Source organism: Neolamprologus multifasciatus, chromosome 5 (genome assembly GCF_963576455.1).
Source record: "Neolamprologus multifasciatus chromosome 5, fNeoMul1.2, whole genome shotgun sequence".
NCBI lineage: Eukaryota > Metazoa > Chordata > Actinopteri > Cichliformes > Cichlidae > Neolamprologus > Neolamprologus multifasciatus.
This window is the reverse complement of record NC_140443.1, coordinates 5,092,901-5,116,229: the sequence shown is the minus strand read 5'-3', so window position 1 is coordinate 5,116,229 and position 23,329 is coordinate 5,092,901. Positions and strand designations below refer to the sequence as shown.

The window sequence follows — 23,329 nt, the reverse complement described above, 5'->3', positions numbered from 1 at the left end:
ATGGGGCCTGATTATTTAAGACCTTGTATGTGAGGAGCAGGATTTTGAATTCAATTCTGGATTTAACAGGAAGCCAATGAAGGGAAGCCAAAACAGGAGAAATCTGCTCTCTCTTTCTAGTCCCTGTCAGGACTCTTGCTGCAGCATTTTGGATTAACTGAAGGCTTTTCAGTGAGTTACTGATACCGATACTTCTACCACACACACACACACACACACACAAATGCAATGAATTGGAAGACAGGTTTTATTATATTCCCTGCCGATAATAAATAATACCTTAATAAAAATGACCACAAAAAAATTTCAAGTGAAAAATAAGCACTTCTGTTAAATTATTGCAGAGTCTCCACATTGTAATTTAACAAAATATCACTGAACTATTGGCACTGTTTCGAGCTTTCAGAATAATAAATAAACACTTCTGTTTGGAATAAAATAGATACAAATTAGGTTTGAGAATAAAATAAACTTTTAAATTGTTGCAGAGTGTCCATATTGTAAACAAACAAACAAAACAACGAAAGTATTTGGCATTGATGAACGAACTCCCCATCTGCCCTGGATCATCAGTACACTGTGCCGTTAAACCAAGGACTGACATCGCGCACACACTACTTGTCTTTACCTCTTCAGAAAGTTTTGGCACCATTATCTCCCTGATGTGTGGGCGGTTGGGAATTTCATATCGCAGCTCGAGTATGCTGAGAAGACGGTGCAATCCTATGTTTTCCACGACCGGCATTGGCTGGTTCCAGAGCGATAAAATGAGTCAGAGCCTCTGTTATTTTAACTGCCCGTGAATTTTCTCTTGACATTTTTCATCGCTTTTCCAAAACCTGAGTTAAAGTTGGCTGTTCCGGTCCACACTGCTGACATTTTGTTTAGCCTAGCTACAGCAGCCTCCAGTTTCTCTTTTTTATCTGGAGCTGCCAGTCTCACTGGCTCACAGCTGATATGTTACACACCCACGCACATCTATGAAGTTAAAACTGGTCCAATAATTTAGTTTGAAACAACGTTCAAACACAGCCAATGTCCAAAGCACAACTTTGAAACACCTTCATAAAAGAAAACTAGGTGAAGATCTGGCCTGTCTTATGCAAAATTTAGAGAAATTATGGGGCACTCAAGACTCTTGCACAATATAAGAGTTTAAAGAGTCTAAAGAATAAATCAAAATATTAAATTTCAACCTAACAAAAAAAAATGAAGGACATGCTCAAAAATCAAACCGAGGTCTGTAGAAGTAACGACCCAGCAAACACCAGGCTAAATAAAAAATAAAGTTCTACCAGTCTCAAAAATAACCTTCACATACGGTTTGGTATCTATGAAGAAGCTTGTGTATTATTTTCTGTATTTAATTTTCTTTTTAATTTGATCTATTTATTAGATTAGATTGAAATGGATGAACGAAGAACAGCTTACTGAAAACAGTTTTGGCGATTTGCTGTTTAAAATGTCTGAATGGTCGAACTGACTGTAAAGTTTCATCCATGGATTTTACATTTTCAAAATTGAACTTTGACTTTTTATACTTTAATGGGTGAAATGTTTACAACGAAAACTAACAAAAATGTGAAATTCCATTCAGTTTTATTTATACAGCCCCAAATTAAACCAGTGGCCTCAATGCACACAAATCTATTTAATACTTGAATTTTTTGTCTCCATTTATTTATTTATACTATTTGTGTTTTATCTGTTCTAGATCTATTGTACATATTAACTGGCATCAGTTTGTGGACAGCAGAGAAAGAATTTCATTGTACAGAGAAATGCTTACTTTGTACACGACAATAAACGCTTTGAATCTTGAATTTTTATATTATTGATTGATTGATTGATTGATTGATTGATTGGTAATTTATTTCAACATGTGAACAATATACAAGTACATTTAGAAAAAAAAATACTGTACAAATTACATACAAAAAAATTTATTAATTTACATGTTGAAAGGGAGTGGGAAGAAGTAAACACTTATTTAATCCCACCCCTTTGCCATAAATTATCAGTTAATATTTAGTCAGCTTCCTTACTGATATAATTTGTAATAAAAACAGTGAACAGATTTCTGATATACTATATACTATAATATCACATCATGAGTTTTTTTTTTTGTTTTCTTTTTAAATAGAGACATTCACTTAATTTAAATATTTTCCTTTTCTTTATAGTTCGAGAAGATCATATTTTTATAACTCTTTTTGAACAGTTTTATGTTTGGACGTTGCTTTAATTCCATATTCAGACTGTTTCACAGTTTCACTCCATGAACAGAAACACAAAAGCCTTTTCTTGTAGTACGTACCTTCATTGTTTTGAAGTTACAAAAACCCCTTGCCTTATTAGGCAAAGACCCTACAATAATACTGAGAAAATCATCTATAGCTAACTATCCAAGTCCTTTTTTAAGACAATTTCCTTAGGGATTAATAAAGTATTCTGAATCGGGTGCAGTTCCCTGTGCTTTACAAAAGCTTTAAATTAAAATCACTGAGCCTCCAGGATTAGCCCGAAAACTATGAGGTGAAAATACCTTCTCTTTTCCATCTGGATTAGATTTGCAGTGTAAGGTTTTCGGCCTTTCTTAGACACCGTCTCCTGCTTTAAGGTGACACAGTACTGAGTTCAGAAAAAAAGTTCAAAAGAGAGCCGAAGCTATGATGTCCCATCTGGACAAGCCTCTGTTCCACTAGCTTCTGTTGCTCAGCGCAATCTTTCTTTTTTTTTGGGGGGGGGGGGGTGGGTGGGGCTGTCTTCCTGGGGTTTACTTTTTATGTCTTGGAACAAATCAGCGCTCACCGTGTTTAAAAATTGTAAACACTTATGATTTGCTCTTATGATAAGCTCACTGCAGCGCCTTTCATTTAATATTTTTAAATTCCTACTGATCTCTGCCATCTGTAAAGTTCTCTGCTCACAGTGCTCAGTTGGACTTTACTGCAGACATATTAAATATGACCCCTAAACTCACCGTGGACTCTGCCAGGCGGTTACGTCTTTTCCAAAAATAAGTGATTTAATGAAGACACCTAAGCCCCGATAAAGCTCAAACTTAGCACTTCAGCTTTAGTGAGTTTTTGACACTGCTCAAATATCGATAAATTACATTGTGTATGCATATAAAATGTTTTTCAGATACAATGTTTTGGCACTACATTTACATTTACCCCCCCACAGTTAAGATTTGAGGACTAACTCCATCTGTTAACGGTACCCATGTTCTCTAAGGAAAGACATTTCAAATGAGAGCTGGTGTAATTACATCCTTCAGCAGTCTTCAGAGGCCTGAAATATTATAACGCAATTCAATAAATCCTTGCTGTCTCTTGCCAGCATTTATTGAAAAAGGCACAAACAATAAATAGCTCGCTAACATGCAAATGACTCGCTGGCGAATGATCAGAGCAGTAAACAATCTTTTTAGTGCTCCAATTAATATGCATTATCGTGACAATCTCTCTTCCTCTCATATCTGAACTGGATCTGCACGTTTATTAGATTAAAAGGAAAGAGGGTAAAGAACACAAGAGGGTGAAGCGCGGCAGTTGATGAATACCGATAGTAAAAGAAAAATAAAAACACACACACACAAAAAATGAACAACTCTACAATCTAGGTAGCTCACCCCCGCCTAAAAATGTGAAGTCTGCCTAACAGATTCGGCCATAAAACAGAGAACAGTTGCACAGAGACATGCCAGGGGGAAAATATGGCCCCTCTTCAGGCCTAGTGGCAAAGTAGTTATGGTGCTTAATAAAAACACAGCTCTGTAATGGTGGGACACTCCATCTGATGGTACTAGCTAAAGTGGAGCTCTGCAACAAAGGGAAACAGTCATGGAGTGAATGAAGTGAATCAGCGGGTGGGTATGACAAAACAGATAAAGGGGCCTCTTGTGCACCGTCAAAGAGAACAGTGAAGTGTGTGGTTAAAAGTTGCTACTGAGTACTCGTGACTCAGTGTGAGTTGAGTAGTCAACAGAAGAAGAAAGCAGCTGTGTGTAAAGTGTGTAATGACCCTGAAATTAGTTCGAGTTTGGAAAATGTTGACGCTTCAAAGTGAATGCTCTTTATTTAGAGCAGACGAGTCTCCATTTCTGTCGGACGAAATTAGCAAAGACGCGGTTTGAAGTAACTGGCGAGATGTGACCTGTCGGTATGGGAAGCTGGTGTGTTTGGCTTTACAAGGCAAAGAACGGAAAAAGACGGGGTGAACACGGGGTGAGCTGTGAATGCAGAGAGTTCTCCGTGCACCTTCTTGATGCGGGCATAGTCAATGAGCCGGGCATAGGCACTGGTGCCAGCGACGATGAGCTTGGGCCGGAACAGCTTGGCCGTCATCTCCATCTGGTCGTAGTCTATAAGTCCTGTTGCAATCTGCAGAAAGGGAGACAGATTGAGGAAACGGAGAAGATAAAGGAAGAGCGTGAAAGAATAAAGAGAAAGTGGAAGAAGAATGTGAGAATATTAGAGGGAATGTAAGGGTCAGGAGAAAAAAGGAGTATGTAAAGATCAAAAAACTGTCAGATATCTGAGTATCAAGAGCAAACATATCTACGCGGAAGAGAGATTTTTTCCATTTGAAGCTCATTCGAAGCTGCTGTATTTGAAGTACTTTGGCTACCTTAAAAGGGGAAGGAATTTATCTAAAGGAGGCATTTACACCTATCATATCATGGAAGAAGATGGAGCAATTGCAGTAATGCACCACTACTTATCCTAATTTAACCTTTCAGGGACCTGCTATGCTGGTGCAATGAACCTGAACAGATTCAGGTTGGTTTCGAGACTCTCTCTGCCCCCTTTTATTAAAATGAACAATGTAAGAAACACATTAGACAATCCATTTTTTCCAGTAAATGCAATTTGAAGTCACATGAAATGGAGCCAGGCTCACCCTGTCCAGTTACCGATATGTCTGATGCCTCATAGTGAAGTTTTGCCCCTCTAGTCCACCTTTAAGCGTCAGAAAAGAGAAGCAGTGAAAGACACCAAAATGCAGCCAAAAAACAAAGTGAGGGACAAAAACAATGGTGAATAAGGCAGACAGAGACAAGAAAAAGAAGAGAGAAAAGGAGGAAGGAAAGCTTTATTTAGACAGCCTGATAATCTCCCATCTCCAGAGCACATCTATGGATGCCTCCTCACTCCATCAACCTGCTCATTGTGAAGACAGAGCCAGTAGTGCTGGCCAGCTTGTCGATTTCCCATTATCTTTCTCACAGAGGGGTCCTGCTTGCCCATACATCAGCAGGTCTGGACACACAGACTCTCATGACCATCCATCAGCTGCTACCAATACTGCAACTATGACCCCAGAAATAAAATGTTCTACACTAAATATAGTCGAGTCATCATAATTTTATGTTAATTTTAAAAAAATCACTTGTTAAATCTGATGCAACCTAACTTAACAGATGCTGGTGCAGGTGGAAAATACTTTGAATGTGTTACAAGTATAGCAGTGAGACTACATGGTCGCCGAATATTGACTATAAACTTGCGAACTGCCCTGTGTCAGCAAACAGCTGCCAGCAAGTGACTGTTACGTTTAAGTTTTGTGAAGTTAGACACTAAATCCCCAGCCACACTGCCTTCTTCTCTCTGGGGCAGGGAAACAAACAGGATTTTCCAAAAGGCTATTATTGTCTTTACATTTCTTGCTCTTGTTTTGTGTTTCTTTCAATGAATAAGTTACTAATTTTAAACAAAAAGAGTAACACTGTAAAAAGATTCAAATATAGTTTAGTTATTCCAGGTGTTCACATTTGATGAACACAAGCTGACCAACAGTGTCAGCATAACTGCCAATATTATGACAGCAACATAAGACATGGCTTATTGCTCTGTGTACATTTACTGTAATGTGGCAGTAGTCATTATTACTAGGGATGCAACGATACCAATTTTTTCAAACCGATACGATACCGATACTTGGATCTGAGTTCTTGCCAATACAGAGTACAAAAAACGATACTTCTACCACACACACACACACACACAAATAGAATGAACTGGACAACAGGTTTTATCATATTCCCTGCCGATAAAAAATAAAATCTTAATAAAAATGACCACAAAAAAATTTCAAGTGAAAAATAAGCACTTCTGTTAAATTATTGCAGAGTGTCCACATTGTAATTTTACAAAATATCACTGAACTATTGGCACTGTCTCGAGCTTTCAGAATAATAAATAAACACTTCTGTTTGGAATAAAATAAATACAAATTAGGTTTGCGAATAAATTCAACTTTTAAATTATTGCATTGCGTGTCCATATTGTAAACAAACAAACAAAAATAATTATTATTAAATAAATAATAAAATATAAAAAATTATAAAATAAATAATAAATAAAATAATAATTGGCCCCCTAGTGGTCAATCTAAAAAACTACAACAGAAATGACAAGCCACCCTCTGATTAATGAAATAAGTTGGTATCGGTTCATGGTATCGGTTAACTTTTACGAGTATGAGTACACACACATTTTACAGTATCGGCCCCGATACCCGATACCAGTATCGGTATCGGTGCATCCCTACTTATTACATTATTATTTTAAGTTTAAATTCTATTATAAGAACTCCTAGCAAAAAAGCTGCGTGTGTCGGCCTTGTGCAATGTGTTTACATCTTACTCTAACATACTGAAAGCTTGACTGTCTTAACATTTGCTGGCTTATTGGCTTTTGGAAGACTTCTCACACTGACATTCGTAAGACATCAAAAATACATCAGTATATCTCCCAGTTTTCATACTCTACCCCCAAAAAGCGAATCGTTCTACACTGGTATAAATAGTAGGGCTGTGCGATATGACCAAAATCTCATATCCCGATATGATATTTCTTATCCCAATAACGATATATATCACAAAATAGTGCATTTTCTGTGAATCTCGGGGAACTCGACTTGTGAGAAGTGTTCTCAGCTGGACGTCGTGTACCTGGAGTCGAGTGTTTTGACTGATGCGTTAAACCAGACCTTCCCAAAGTGTGAGGCCATTGCAGGGGGGGGGGGGCAGAATAAAAAGGGGGGAGGGGGGGAAACAAAACGCTTGGATACTGCTAGCACGGGGCGCCCACAGAAACGCAAAGCAGGAGGTGAAGCATCGCTGAATATGTTTCCAAACCAACTTCATTCTAAGCCAAAGACTAGAAAATATGGTGAAGCATATCTGCCCTTTGGCTTCACCTGCACAAGTGCCGAGGTAGGTCTCCCCTGCAGACTTGTTTTTCCCTGTGTCGGGAGCAGTTCTGGGCTGTTCAAATCCCGGACAAACAGTATCCCACAGTTGTTTATGTTTTTGAACCCATTTTGCACAGAGAGGCATTTTTTGAAAAATGTATTGATAGCAATGTTGAATATTATTACACATGAAAAAAAAAACTACACGTAAAATAATCACACGGTGACGCCTCTGTCTTTCTAAATGGAGGGACAGTAACTGCGTGTATGTAAGCGTGTAAACCTGCAGATAGTCAGATTAACAGTATTTTGCCTCTATCTGCCATTCTGCAATTCATCTCATGTAAACAATAACGTGCGCACAGCGTGACATGAAAAAGGCACATACCTTTGACGTTGCGTGACGAACTCTGTATTCCTTGTCCACACGTAAACGCAAAAAAGGAGTTTTAAAAAAATCGCAGTTTTCGGTGATTCGAAACGCCGTTTACGTGTGGACGAAACAGCTGCGTTTTCAAAAATACCCGTGTAGGTGTGGACGTAGCGTGAAAGAATTATACGTTTATTTTATTACTACCTTAATTTATTGCAGATTACATGTATTTGCTTAATTGTTTACTAAATGTTTGAGGTGTGAAATAAACCGCAATGGAGCGAACATTTTTCATTTAAGAACATTTTTCTTGTAAAACAAGGGGGGCCCAGCAAAAAAAGTTTGGGAACCACTGCATTAAACTATACATTTTTAGACATAACTTGTACTGGCTGTCATTTTCTTTGTATTTATTACACGGTGTGCTGTGGGGAAAAGCCTGTTCTAATGTTTGAGTCTAAGGTGTATTTTGAACACCTGATGGCTTCTCATCTATTAACTCTCTCCATACTTTCACGTGATTCTTGCGTAGGTGGTTGAAGAGGTTTGCCTGCTCTGTGTTTTCTGGTCCGTGTCAGACTTTTCATAACCAAACCCTGTCCACGCTACAGAGCCCCTCGTTTAGGAATAAGGTCCTCGATTTGTTTTGACTGGTCCTTCTGTTTGGAGCTACCTGGTTCTGCCTCATCTTCACTGGCCATGCTGGCATTCTCTGTGCCCGCATCCACGTGGTGACTGTAAGCACCATTTATAGTTACCTTATGTTTTTATTTCAGGTCATTTGTTTGACGCATATTCTGAAATTTGATGTTTGAGAATAATGTATATCATTTCCGTGTATTTTGAAAAGTCTCAACGGGATCTTGAGCTTTATTGTGAAAGGTTTATGTAGAAAATAAACAAGCAGATGGCGGAACCACACGATGATTTTACCGTTGCTAACGAAAGTACGCATAAAAACAGTCGCTTGTCCGTCCATAGTGGTTATTTTAAATCGCCAATACAGTGACCATCAAAACGATGAAAAAATATTGCCGTAAACAGCTTATTTTGCGACACCACAAAACAAACGATAGCATAATATGAAACGATGTTTTCATATCCAATATGTATCATCCTATAAACAGCCCTAATCAACAGGTGTCAGTAGATATTAGTAGAAAGCTTTTCTACTTACATTTAGCTTGTAAGGCATTGTCTCAAAATAGATTGAGGTTGCAGAGACTCTTTTCACATCAGACATGTAGCCGTGAGACAGACTGGAGAGAGAAAAAACAATATATACATAAACAATAAAACATCCCATATGGAAAAGAAATAGTAAAAACATATATGATTTACTCATGAAAGTGGCCACTTTCTCATTACTTTCATATATATTTTTAGTAAGTATACAAAACATACAAGTTTCATTATATAATTTTTCAAGGGATCTTATATGTGTTTTCACTCTTGTATGCTTTTCATACAAGTTTCATACAAGACAGATAAAAACTTTATAAGATTTATATATCTTTTCCATATGGAATGGAAGCTCAAAGACTCTGTTTGTAAACCTTTTCACAAAATTTTATTCAATGTGAATATCAGATTTTTAGCAAACTAAAAAAGGGCAGTAACACACTACAGTTGACCAACAACTTGGGTGGCTTTAAAAGTGTGTGGATGAAGAAAAAACAAGTACAGCAACAGTGAATACTAACTGTCCACCATCAGATACGTCCAGGCCCATGATACGATCGTGGGGATTGAGTACAGCGGTGAAAGTGGCAAAGTTGGCAGGAGAGCCAGAGTACGGTTCGACGTTGACGCCCCACAGAGCTGGATCCAGGTCAAAGGCCTCCAGAGCTCGCTTCTGACAGAGCAGCTCAACTTGCTCAACCACTCCTCCTCCACCACCATGAGACCTGTGATGGAAAATTTGTTTCAATTCATCTAATGTCCGTGTACTATTGGTATGTCATTGTGACTTCCTGGTACAAAGACGAGTGCTTGAGGATGGGAAAAGAACAGTGTTGGTCAAGTTACTTGAAAAAAGTAATCAGTAACTAATTACTGATTACTTCCCCCAAAAAGTAATCCCGTTACTTTACTGATTACTTATTTTCAAAAGTAATTAATTACTTAGTTACTTAGTTACTTTTTAAAAACACGATTTACAACCTGAATAGGTGATAAAGTGATAGATCTTTCAGCTCAATTCTACTTTTTCTGCATAATCATCATACAAAATGTAATCAAATGGAAAAGTCTCTTTTTAAAACTTGTTTTATCAGTTTTAATCTTTTAACTTTATGCATCAAGCAAAAATTTAATTATATGCAACATTCTCTGACTGGAAGAAATTTGTTTAATATTTAAACCTATTTTCTGCACATTCCAGCACATAAATTTTTTTTGTGTGTGTGTTTACACTCACTCTTTCAAATAGATGCAAGTAAAACACAGCAGAAAATAAATAAAAATCAAAGACTAGCGGTCCTGTTGCTCTATTTTCACCTGTAAAGCAGGAGTGGGGTAGGCGGAGGTTTACCCTGGTGCAGGTGTGCTGCAGCGGTCAGTGGAAGAATCCGCGAGTTTCTCTGTGAGTTTCCCATTACGTCGTAGCTACTCGGTGCTTGCTTAGAAGTTTAGGGTTTTTTTTCGCTGTAAAAAGAAGTTTTCTTCCCACGCACAACGGACACTAATGTTTTTGTCACTTTTTATGGACTCAAACTCAATAAGGTCAGTACTTCCACGCTTTAAACGCTGCACGCTCATACTCTCTCCCGCACTCGATATATGATCCATTGTTGATCTGCACACAGCTGTTGTCACGAACGTCGCACTTGCTTACGTCAAAAAATCACGGTTTTAGTAACGCAGCGTTCCTATGGGAAAGTAACTGTAATCTAATTACCGTTTTTGCAATAGTAATCCCTTACTTTACTCGTTACTTGAAAAAAGTAATCGGATTACAGTAACGCGTTACTGCCTATCTCTGGAAAAGAACTAAGTGCAAGCTGTGTTCACATGCATGACATGCTTCATCTGTATTCACTATCTGGTTGGTCCCTTAAACCAGAGATGCTTCATTTTGGCCAGCAGAACAATGCCGTGAACACAACGGACAAGCCAGTGTGGTGAACGTTAACTGCATTCCATGCAAATACAAACTGAAATTATCATTCATCAGATTAGCTATACCAGTCTGTTCAGTCTATTAAATCTATTTTTGTTACAGCCAGCCCCTGATGGGAACTGCCTATATAGCCAACAGCAATCAGCTACTTGCTATCTATTTGTCTGTTGCTTGGGATTGAGCAGGTAGAACATATTGGTAAAAACCAACACTATGACAGGTGTACATTATGGACACAAATGTTCTCCATAGTCTAGAGTCATCAGTACAAGCAAACCCTCTAAGTAAAGCACTAATTTTGCATTGTCATTTGTAGGGATGGGTACCGGTATCCGGTGCCATGATGGCACCAGTTCTGACATAAACGGTAGTAACCAGACCGAAAAGCAGCGCACATTTCGGTGCTTTTTTTCTGTGCTTTTTTTTCCCTGAGATGTCATACACTTTGAATTCTAGCCAATCATTTTACGTTTCCTAGGATAGTAGGCGGGTCCAGGTACGTACGTTCTTTTAGAGCAGAGCTACAGATTAAAATGCCCAAGGCGAAGCGGTCAAAAGTCTGGCTGTACTTCATAGCAAAAGATGCAAACTCAGCAGCCTGCAACAAGTGCTTTAAGGTGATACTGTGATACTGTCAAATGAAGTAACACCTCAAATCTGATGAAACACCTGGCGACGCATAGCGTTTTTTTTAAAGCCGAAAAATGCGCCGTATTTGATAGCTTGCTGCAAGACCTCACACCGAGCGCATCTACTGTGGGTGTGGTGCCTGTTATCGGACCCGGAGTTTGCAACATCCCCCAAAAACCCGAAGATTAGAGTCCTGGCCCCTAGCCCTGCCAGTGTAGCAGAAATGATGAGGATGATGATGCAGCAGCAGCCGTTCTTCTCTGCGTGAGTAGCTTAATGTTGTTCGTGTGTAATTTACATTGAGTAGGCTAACCACGTTATTACATTAATGCATGTAAGGTGAACTAGCAAACACCGTTGCAGTTACATGCGGCTGTCTTCTTGTTTGATGGCAGATACTCCCTTCACCCTGGCCAAAAAGGCTAAAACGACCAAAGAAAAAGTGGAAAACAGTTAAACACGAGAGGTTTTTGGACAAAGTTTGTGTTTTTTCCATTGTTTAAGCACTGCTTCCAGCCAAGAGTGATACCATATATGCCCTCTAGCTGCAGAAAAGGCTAACATTGTTGTCTTTTTACAAAAAAACAGCTGAACATGAGAGGTTTTTGGACCAATTTTGTGTTCTCCATTCTTTAAGCACCGGTTTGAGCACCGTTTAAGCACCGGCACCGTTTCAAAAGTACCGGTTTGGTACCTGTATCGGATAAAACCTAAACGATACCCATCCCTAGTCATTTGGTACATCGCTGTAAAACTGTTTAGACTACGGCCCCTTTAACATATTTTCACACATTTTCCACGAACAGTAATTTTAGTCAAGAAAGATCTACACCAACCTAGACCCAAAACTGCCACAGCAGATCTGAGGCATCTCCGGTGAAAATCAAACCTTTTCAGTGGAATTACAGATGAAGGTGCAACAGATGGCTACTTTACAAACCACTCATTCAATGAGATCATCCTTTTGTTACATTACATTAAAAGTGGGAGAAAAAAAACAACAGATGAGTGGGATGTCGGGAGGGGGGGGGGACAAAAATTAAAAACACAGGCAGTGGGAGAGAGATTTGTGGTAGGATTGTATTCCAGGAATCAAAGGCATCAAATGAGATGAATTTCTAAACACGTCATCTTTCTGGTTGCTGCTGATAAATGCGACTTATCTGAAGGAAATAACAGAACTCAACTGAAAATAGAAGACATGCAACTATCAGCCCGGCACTAAATTCGTCAAATGTAACCCCTCAGGAATTTTCTTTGGAAAGGCAGAAGCTGTGGATTATGTACCTGGTAAGAAATTACTATCACGGGCAAACAAGACTACACGGTATAGATCGGTGTGTATTTGTGCATGTCTGTAACAAATATCCTCAAGCACATAATATTAATAGTGAAAACAAACAGAGGCGTGGCTGAATAAAAACTTACTTGACACGGTTGCGGGAATATTTGTTGGTAAGACAGGAGCCGAGAACTTCCTGAGCTGCTCGGCTGCAGAAATTCTGCAATGAGAACACACAGGCGGACACACTCAGATCAATGGCACGAGTAGACAGAAGGGACAAGGACAGCAAATTAAAGTCTGTTAAGTGATAGTGAGAAATCCCCCTCCGGCAAGAGGCAATCATTACAGTATTGAACCTCTGGACTTCCATAGACTAACACTCTGCACTTTCCAATGATTATCCCCTTGCAGCTGGAGGATACAAGATAATGCAGTAAATGTTTCTGCACATGCTGAATTACATCGAGATCGTTGAGACGCACTGAGAAACAAATTTTAGTCATTATTGTTAGAGGAAAAAAAGCTGTTTCCTTTGTATCTTTTCAGTTTGCTCAAGATGAAATTTATTGGCTGGACTCATTGACTGATGATGTCAGTAGATGCATTCCTTTGCCTTTTTTTAAAAATATGCAATTACTGAAATACAGTAGAGCTTAACCAAAATCTTAAAATCTGAGCGATGCAGCCCCGGCTGTGTAGCATAACTCTTTTGTATATCGTCACACTGGTCAGTAACAGCATCTGACATAAAATGAACACAGACAAATATAGTCTGAATGCTGCCTCTCTGAGTGGGGTGGTGGTCGGGGTGTGTTGTTATGCAAATGCTTCACCTGTGAGCCAAGAGGAGATCAAGGCAGATAACAGCTCCAGTAACAGCTTTCTACTGCATCCGTCTGTCATGCCAACTACTGTGCATATATTAGAGAGGAAACGCATTTGCTTCTTACTGTCAGTGTGTGTGTGTGTGCAAAACTGTACGTGTCCTCATCGGAGGAATGTCTGTCTGAGCTGTACTGTGATGTGACTTGCAGAGTGAGCTGGGGAGGAGGCAGAATGAAGACATCAGCTTTATCTCACACTAGAGTGGTCAGGCTTTGTGTTGAGAGGGGGCTGACATACTCCACTGAACAACTACTGTGGCGAAGAAGAAACAGGAGGAGAGAGAAGGAACAGCAGAAGATAAAACCTCGTCTGCTCTTCTGAATAGTAAAATGTTTCGTTTCACACCATCCAGCCTTGGAATGAAAACAAAGAGCTGCCCGAATCTTTCTGATAACTGAGCTAGTCTCGCTTACAACATGCAGAGTTTCTTATAAGTGTTTATACTATTAAAGAAGTTGAGTTTGAATGACTTCCAGTCTACTGTGGGCAGTTCCTCAGTGAGTGAATAATGAATTAACAGGAAGCTTGATATGAATTTATTCCTGTCAGAGATCATGACATCAGTTTATGAGCTGTATGTGTGAGACAAAAGTTCAGTTTTAGAAGCCTCAAAGGCCAATGGAAATATTTAAAACAGAACATTTAGAGGTATACAACATTAATGCAGACAGCAAGAGGATTCAAGAATAAATAATTTGGCAGAGTGTGAATTTCAAATGCTATACCCACGATCATGTGTTGGATTTGGTGTGCACATCTATCACAAGACCTCAAAGGCTTTTCCCTCACTTTTCCAGCCAGCAGTAACATGTACAATAACTAGAATAAATATCCCAAGGTCGGCGCATTCATTCATTAATGAGAGGGGATTAGTTATTCTCAGACAGTTGCACTGCTAACATGTCAGAGAGAGGCGATCAGCTCTCTGAGACACTGAATAACTGCTTACATTGACCACCTTTGCTTAAAAAAAGGAAGAATCAATACAAAAAAGTGGAACGAGTGTCTGACTGACTAAACCCTTTTAAAAATAGTTTTTGTTTTTAAACAAGTGAGTCTGTCGCCTTACAACTCCATGACAACAGTTTTAAAGGACTGGGAAAAATTCAAGCGCCTGTTCTCAACTGAGTGTTTTAAGGTGGTAATCATGGCTTATATATTTCAAATAACCATCCGCTTCGATCAAAATGACGAGAGGAAACAAAACCATTAACATAAAAGGTGTGCGCTGACGTATTCTGACTTTCAATGTAGGTTTCTATATAGGTTTACTAGCAAGTTGCACCAGTTCAAACTGGGTTTTAGTATACAAAAATTCTTTCATATTTACAAAGAGAGTACAGTGTGTACGAGATGGGAACTCAGAGATTTTTGCGACTGACCCTGCTGCATTTACATTTCTGAGAGTTCCTTTCTCAGAGAACAAACTGATTTACTAATGTTTGCCACATGCAATTTACTGCCAGTTGCGCTGATGTTGAATGCTCAACTCATGTCTATGATTGGAAAACTAACTGCAACCACAAGCGAAATTTGGAGATTGCGCTCACATGCTATTTTGCGCCACTTAATCTGGCTCCTAGTACCTCAGCTGCAATGAGCTCCAAACCACGGCACTGCCTGTCCTTCTCATTCTGCAACAGATTCCACATCTCGGGGTCATCCTGAGCCAGACTCTCCTGACCCGTCCAAGGACGATCTTCATCCACTGCACGGGTGGCAGCGTGAGACTGGTGGGCACGTGCACTGAGACAAGCAGGGACTCGCTGGCACAGCGGCTGTGGGTGGAAGACGAGTTGGGAATATGAGGAAAGAAAATACAGAAAGGAAAAGGTTTGATGTAGAGTTTGTCAGCTTTACACAGATATCGCAGTTACAGTAGAAATGTTTTCTAAAACTGTGTCATTGCACCAAACTGGGTCATAAGGACTAACATGAGTTACCAGAGTGTGAGAGTGTGCATGTGTGTCCATCATCCTGCAGCTAACAGATGGTTTTATTGGATTTCCAGGTAAAACTTTTGTATATTTCCCACCTAATCATGTCGTTCTTTTTGTAGTCTGCTGAAAGCTTATCATCTCAAAGTTGAGAAATCAAATTAGTTTGACTTGGTAGCCACAGATCATGGTGCAGTTAAAGTCGCTGTCATCTCCTAAAGTTGCTGAATTTTCATGGACATTTGTCAGGTTTTGGTCACCACGTTGCTGCTAGCTGTCCTATTACAAAGAACATCAATTCTCTAAAGTCTTTATTTGATCATTTCATATATTTAAAGTGTCATCCTAATTTTTCCTGTACAAAAAGGAGACATTTGCCTCCTTTCAACTACTGCGCTTCCCTTACACTCTAATGCAGCCTGGTATAATTAGAAGCTGGCGTGTTTTCGTGATATCAATAATCAGCATGGTTGTTCAATTATGCCTCTATCAGCACTTCTATAAACTGGGACCGACTTTTACAGCCTCAGTGTACCAGAAGGAGGCATATAGAGAACAGATTCAGCACTTCCTGCTTATCTAATCTGGACTGGGGCTGGCGAGTTCTTCCTCTGCTGCAATGCTTGATCGTGTGAGAGTGCAGACTCCATACAATTTTCACTGGCTCTTTTCTAAAGTGAATCCTGATCCCACTTTTCTTTGTTAGTATGACGCACCAACGACACGGACCATCAGAAAACCTCTGAATACACACAAAAAAAGGTTTGTGTTCTATTTAAGTGGATTGACATTATAACTCTCAATCAAAAAAGAAGCACTGTGTGGGAGAGTTGTAAGGTTAAATAAAATGTTGACAGGTTGATTGCACTCAAAACCAATTGGCTCATTCTCTTCATTTAATCAGCAATATGATGATGATGACTGTGTGCTGAGATCAATCGCCCCACTGCAAACCTATAGTTATCATCTGTACAGGTGTGCTGGGGCGTGAGGGACAGCCTCCCTTTAATAGCACCATTAAAAAGCAATTAACACAATACTTAGGACTCTTTAAGGACACCCATATGAAAAACGTGTAATTATGCTTATTCCATGCAGTGTGAATTAAGTTTGGCTTTTTAATCATTTGAAATGGCTTTATAACATTTACCAGTGTTGTTTTTCACAGGCTTTAAGATAGATATGTATATATATATTCTCATTCTAAATAATCTCTACAACATAAAAAGGTCTAGCTATAGTATAATTCAATACACTCTTTAAAAACATTAAATAAAATACCCTAAAGATAGTTTATCACCTTTATTGTGGTTGTCTACTTCTTCCTCTGCTCCCCAGTGTGACAAAAGAGACAACGGTGACACGCCAGGGGAGCCAACTGGCACACTAATGACTGATTTCTAATAGTCTCTACCCTGGCCTTCTGTCACCAGTAGCATTTATGATGGTGAAGATTTCCCTCCCCAGGATCCTGGAAAAGACGGGGCCTGGGAGACAGGTCGAGCTGCCTCTGAGGACACATTTCTCGCCAAAAAAAATCACACGGGTCATTAAACCTTGACGGGAAATGTCCTTTGCTGTCTCTTTTTCGACTGTGGCACACCAACGCCAGGAAACGCAGTGGCAGAAAAAACCCAAACTGAGTGGCTACAGGGTTACTGGAGACTGAAAAACAGACAAGGCTGCCTCTCCTTTCTCCTCTTCACCTTCATCCTTTCCTCGCACTATCCTGTCACCCTGCGCCGCTAAGCACTCTCAACCAAGTAACATTTGTGTGGCATTTTTGTTAGTTCCTCTCGTCATCGTGAATTTCAGTGTCCAAATGGGAAAGCTCTGAGCTTAAACAGCCAAAAGACAGGTTACTCCCTGTTGTGTTTCTCTCTCTTTCCCCTGCTTCATTTCTCAGCCTTGATCATTACGGGAGATTAATTAATAAACACAAAACAAACTGATCCAAGAGAAGCGAGAGCCAAGATACAAGCACCAAATATGTCACAGCGGGACTATTTTTAGGCGACAGATTACGCTGTCGTTTGAAGGTGAACTTGATGAAAACTCTGCTGTGAGAAAAGGGGCGGGATAGGCCGCGTCAACCTGGGCGCTGAGCACAAAATAATGGCAGAGTCACAGATGCACTACATCTGCGTGACAATGATAAGGTAATTGTTGGCATTCTGCCTTCCCTGTCAAACATCTGTGCTCAAAGTACAATTGCGAAACAGAAGAAAAGGGAGGGAAGAAAATCCTTTCATTAATCCTACTTCTGTATTGTTTTTGCCCGTTTCCTGAAGCAGCTCCCGAGGAGAGTCAATTTTACAGATGACTGCTGTCCATCAGCAGCTATACCAAACAACAATCAACCCAGAAAAACACACACTAACACACAAACACACACACACATGGGATTAGAGTGGTGAAAGTAGGTTGCAACGATTCGAGTAACTCAAATAACTCGATTATTAAAAAAAAAAAATCCTCAACGCAAATTTTTTGCCCTGGGTTTTCCAACAAAAAACTGATAACACAACAGTGAAGATGACGCTGTTGTAGTTTAATGTAGAGTCTGTCCACACACACACACACACGTTGAAGAACAAAGAGGCGGAGCTGTACTGAGTAGCAGAACCCGATACTGTAATTTCCGTTAAAAGCATTTCTATTAAAAACCCAGGGAGGAGTCCTGCATCGAACAACCTGTTTTACAAGATCCAATATGTTGAAAAAAAGTTTTTGTAGCTGCTCCTATCCACCTCAGCAAAAAACTGCAAACCATTATGGACAATGTTGGTTACTAATAACCAGAGAAGTCTGCTCAGCGACAGGTTGCTTCTCCCCAAGTCTGGGACCAACAGACTTAAAAACCTTTGTCCCACACGCCATCAAACTGTTTAACTCCTCGCTGGAGGGAAGGCGGAGGGGAAACAGGAGGACAAAGGCGGCGGGGACAACTAAGCAGTAGTTTTTGCACAAACCAAACACTAAATAAGAACTGATCACTGTGCGCACGATCTGATATCCTTGTGTTGGTGTTGGAATAACTATCTATCCATCCCATTTTTCTATTGCAGTGATACATGCAGCGAGCAGGGGTGAGTCTAAAGGGGGGCATGGGATGTCCTAGATCATATTTATTTCAAAGCTTTAGTAACATTATTTTGCTTTTATATTGATTGAATTATATTAATATTTCAAAATATAAAAATAAAACCTTTTTTCAACCCGCAGGCCAGTAAAAATATACATAAGCTAGCAGAAGTCACTGACCCAGTGCTGTTTGACGCTGAATAATTATAAACATGAATTAGTAAAATCGACACCATCAGAGTGTCTCCTGTCCGCAGCAGGAAACGTTGCATCGAAGCATCGTGCCAACCTCAGACAATGCTTTTCCTCACTTCATTCAAGCTACAGCTTGTTCCTCTAAAGGCTTAAAACCACACCTACGCCTTTATTCATCACAACATTTAATAAATCGGACACACGCACAACCCCCCCCCCCCCAAAAAATTAAAAAAAAAAAAATCTATGTACATCATCAAAGAAATACAGCACTGTCAGAACTCTTTGCTTTGCCTCTGACTACTGTAAGGAAGTCTTCCAAAAAGACAGGATAAAGTTATTTTATTTGACCTCTTAGTTCAGGTTGTATGTAAGCCTCATTTTAGTACATTTTTAGTACATTTTAGGACATTACTGTACTTATGATAAGTTATTTATGCATTTAGGAAATATTTTATTTAAAATATATAACTTCAGTGACAGTGTTTAGCTTTTTTAGGCCACATGCTGTATGCAGTTCATTTCCAAAAGAGCTGTCTTTTTTTTCCCTTTTCTTAATATTTACTATAGCTCATTAACAAAACAGAAGTATTTCTTATTCGATCATGTAATTAACTCAGAGAATAATCGATCCTCGATCACTAAACTAATCGATGGCTGCAGTCCTGGGAGAGCCTACAGAAGAACACAACAGATATTTAAGGTTGCAGAGAAGAAAGTGTCAACAGCGCAGCAGCATCCGTCAGTTTGACACAGCGTTGCCTCTTCCTCTGTCACTGACTAATAGCAGGGCTGCCCATTACAAATTGCCCTGTGATACACTCTGGATGACACTAGACTGGAAATCTAGACTAAAATCTGGACGGGGTGAGGAGGCGTAAAGGGACGGAGGCACAGTCAAGACGACTACACTCCATTCGGATCAAAGGATTGTCAGGGTGACAATCAGAGACTTAAGCGATGCTGGCAACAAAGGCTATCTTCAGGAGGCGTAGGCAGTGGAACGGCACATTTATGCTGTAATCTTTGCACTGCACTTCATAAAGATGGTTTCCTAGTGCTTCAGACACATGCTGTGGATGCTAACACTTTTGGGTTCAAGGCTGGCTCAAAACCTTTCGTCCTCTGAAATCCCGCTCATAAACTCTATCAGGGCTACAGTGTGAAATATGTTTTTGTTCAAGTCATCCTAGCTTTTAAATCTTTTGAATCATTTTTGGACAGCTAAAAGCTACTTTGGACCTTATCAATGCAGCTAATCCTGTCCAACAACGTAATCTGATTAATGTAAATCTATCAAAATGAAAAGCTATGCACTAGTTGTGATCCTACCGAAATTACAAGGAGAGAATGTCGACTTTAAAATGTTTTCTTCATTTAATTCACAATAAAAACAATAAATTGTCTTGCAATTGTAGTAGACCTGACTAAACATATATGTTTAGTGAATGGGAGTCAGTGCGCCCCAGGGCAGCTGTGGCTACAATGTAGCTTGCCATCACCAGTGTGTGAATGTGTGTGTGAATGTAGTGTAAAGCGCTTTGGGGTCCTTAGGGACTAAGTAAAGCGCTATACAAATACAGGCCATTTACCATTTACAATCAACACAACATGCTGAAGTTCAAACTGAGCATCAGAACGAGGCAGAAAGATGATTTAAATGACTTTGAGCTTGGCTTGGTTGTTGGTGCCAGATGGGCTGGTCTGAGTGTTTCAGAAACTGCTGATCCAATGGGATTTTCCCACACAAATATCTCTAGAGTTTACAAAGAATGTTTTTTCTTAAAGTTTCTTTTGGTAAATTGATGTCAGTTTCTTGGTTACATCACTGATAGGATGACCTTCCTACTGGTCGAGATGTTAAAGGCCTTCGGCCATATCAGTAAATCTGTAGGAGGCCACATTCCTTACTGACAACTAAAGATTTTCAAGTGTTCAGAAAAGCAAACCCAAAAAGTTTAGATGTTTGAGCTACGTTTAGCTCAACATGACCTCTAGCTCTCACAAAAACCATTGGTTATAAAAAAAGGTTTGATGTACACGATCCACTCTACAGTCTGTGCGAACAGCAGCACTCTCCAATGTTTTTACAAACAATCTTATTATTGTCTCTACACCTCACGTCTCACTTTGCAAAACCTGAACTGATGAAAATCAAATCTGAAAATAATGTTAATTACAAAATTGAAATTCCATATCTGTCATTCACAGGTTGCTCTTTCAAAGATGCGATCATTTAAATTTGGGAAAATGTTGTGTGTGTTTTTTTAAAAGCTCAACCTGGAGTGTGCCTCTCCTTATTATACCCAGAAACAAGGTTTGATGCCAATGTGCGAACCCGGGTAACATCCTCTTTTATGTCTGGGGGAGACGTGATAGGAAGTAATAGGAGTGGTCCTGGTGCCTAGGAGGCAGGGGAGAAGAAATTAGAATAACCGACTAATCCAAAAGTAACTAAATATTAGGATTTAGCACAATCTAATGGAAGATGTTTGCCTGCAAAATTACTGCATGCATTTAAGAGCCATTTGAAATTGTTAAACACATTCTTCAATAATCCAACTGTACTTTAGATCACGAGTTTTCTAATCGGAACGAACATTTACAGCCAACAGCAGCTGTAGCTTTGTTTCCTTGTAAATTAACTGGTGAAGAATGTTGTTAAACAATCCACAGGCAACTCCTCACATGTCATGCAACTCCTATCACACAATCAGACACTCTTTGGTATTTTTTGGCATCCTAATACTTCAGAATCAGGGCTTTACTTGACTTCATAAACCCTTTGTCAGCAGGAATGGCAATCAATAAACATCTAAAATATTTACAGTTATTTATTATCAGACTAAATAATCTAAGACTGTACTTACATTAACTGCATTTGCATTAAACTGTACCTGACTCCAACCTAACCATGCCACTTCTTCTCCACTTTTTCCAGCAGGCCAAGATACCATGCGAACAAAAGTTTACAAAGCTCGGTCATTAGAGCGTAACTTATATGAGAGATCGTTTTTCATGCATAGATATAATTGTTAGGTCCCAACAGTTCCGACTTCCCACACAAACTTTATGTGTTTTGGTTGGGGTTTTTTTGTTTTTTCATTTTTAAAGCATGCTGATATGAATCTAATACTCCAGAATAAATAAAAACAAAGCCAAATCTGGTTTGCAACAAAGTTTGACTTCCTAATGAGTTGTTGTCCTTCTTTTTTCATTTTTAAAACCTCACTTGTTTTATATACTTACTTTATATACTTACTTTATAAGAGTATGTATTAATCCAAAGGTACACAGTACACAGTTCAGTATGATTTCATCCAGTCCTTTTTTTTTTTTTTACAAAGTGATCATCTGTCAAGCTAGCGCGCTAGCACAAAAACATACAAATACAAGTATAACACGCAGCATGATAACACATCCCGGTTCCAAGTATTTGCACTGAATATCATGTTATCTTTAATGAAGGTTCTTGTGCAACCATTATTAATTTAGACTAAAATAATAATAATGAATTCACTTTATATGCTTGTAAGCTGTGGCAGTCGCTGTGGCATCATCACGTGGTCCCAGCTGCATTCACCTAACTTAACCACTGGCAGCCTCAAGTTTCCATGAATGCAGTGCATAAAGGGCAGAAAGAAAACAGCTAGCGGTTTATTGCTGAGCATTTCTATTTATTAAATATAAACAGTACACTTTACTTAAGCAGCAGTAAGAAACATTACCCCAGGGCAAAATAGCACAGAAATATATTACAGTTACCCGTGTGAGCTGTCTCAGAGCGAATAGCCGCATATTTCCAGGTAGACCAGACGAGGAAGCAGCACAGCAGCGCACACAGCCCTGACAGAAACGAAGGGCTGGTTGAAAAAAACAAAACAAAAAGGGTAGTCACTTTCATCCTATCGAAGGGTTCGATGGGAAATGTAGGCGCACTGTTGTGAAGAAAACACAAAAACTAACTGTGTGTCTACAGTGCTCATATACAGAAGTGCCCAGAGTGCGCGGTCGCATTACAGTGCAGCTCCTAAAGCATGAAGTAATTATTTAATAATCAGATAAGATAAGATAAGATAAGATAAGATAAGATAAGATAAGATGCCTTAATTAATGTCAAATTACAACAGAAAAAACATTGAACACAACCTATGAATTAGGGCTGCACAATTAATCGTTAGAAAATTGCAATCTCAATTCATACTCATTTCGAAATGACAACGATTAAAAAAAAAAAGAAAAAAGATGACGTATGTACCGCATTTTGTTCCGGGACATAAGCTGCATGAAAAACAAGCGCTCACTCTTCAAACAACAAATGACTCAACAAATGACAAGGGCGGAGGCTTATACCACGTGATACAGAAGGCAGCTGGCAGGGAAAAAACAAAGGAGAGCACGAGAGAGATGACAGCTGTAAAGGCCAAGAAAGTGACAGGAGTGACATCAGGAGAAAATCCGTCCCGGTCAACCACCCAAACATCAATAACGGGAACCTTATACAGCGCTTCTCCATACCCGTCGAACTTCCGCAGGCACAAAGAAATTACGGAGGCTGTTACTTATCACCTGACCGAAGGCTCCCATCAACACTGTTCAAAACGAGGGATTTAGGA

The 23,329-nt window shown here is 39.4% G+C and overlaps 1 protein-coding gene across 3 annotated transcripts in view; it reads right to left on the bottom strand.

Moving 5' to 3' along the window:
- LOC146517889 (serine hydroxymethyltransferase, mitochondrial-like) overlaps positions 1–22,990 on the bottom strand; it is a 75,507-nt gene extending 52,517 nt beyond the window's left edge. Inside the window, exons 1-7 of one of the 3 annotated variants that reach the window (XM_085159521.1) lie at positions 22,972–22,990; positions 22,479–22,576; positions 15,084–15,275; positions 12,756–12,829; positions 9,280–9,483; positions 8,754–8,835; positions 4,266–4,388 (exon numbers count right to left, since the gene is read on the bottom strand). In XM_085159521.1, coding sequence (XP_085015647.1) covers positions 4,266–4,388; positions 8,754–8,835; positions 9,280–9,483; positions 12,756–12,829; positions 15,084–15,275; positions 22,479–22,511 — 708 coding nt within the window. In that variant the 5' untranslated portion in view covers positions 22,512–22,576; positions 22,972–22,990. Of the gene's footprint in view, positions 1–4,265; positions 4,389–8,753; positions 8,836–9,279; positions 9,484–12,755; positions 12,830–15,083; positions 15,276–22,478; positions 22,776–22,971 lie in introns of those variants that run through there. The other 2 variants (XM_085159523.1, XM_085159522.1) reach the window with 2 other exon arrangements.
- Between the last annotated feature and the right edge of the window lie 339 nt (positions 22,991–23,329).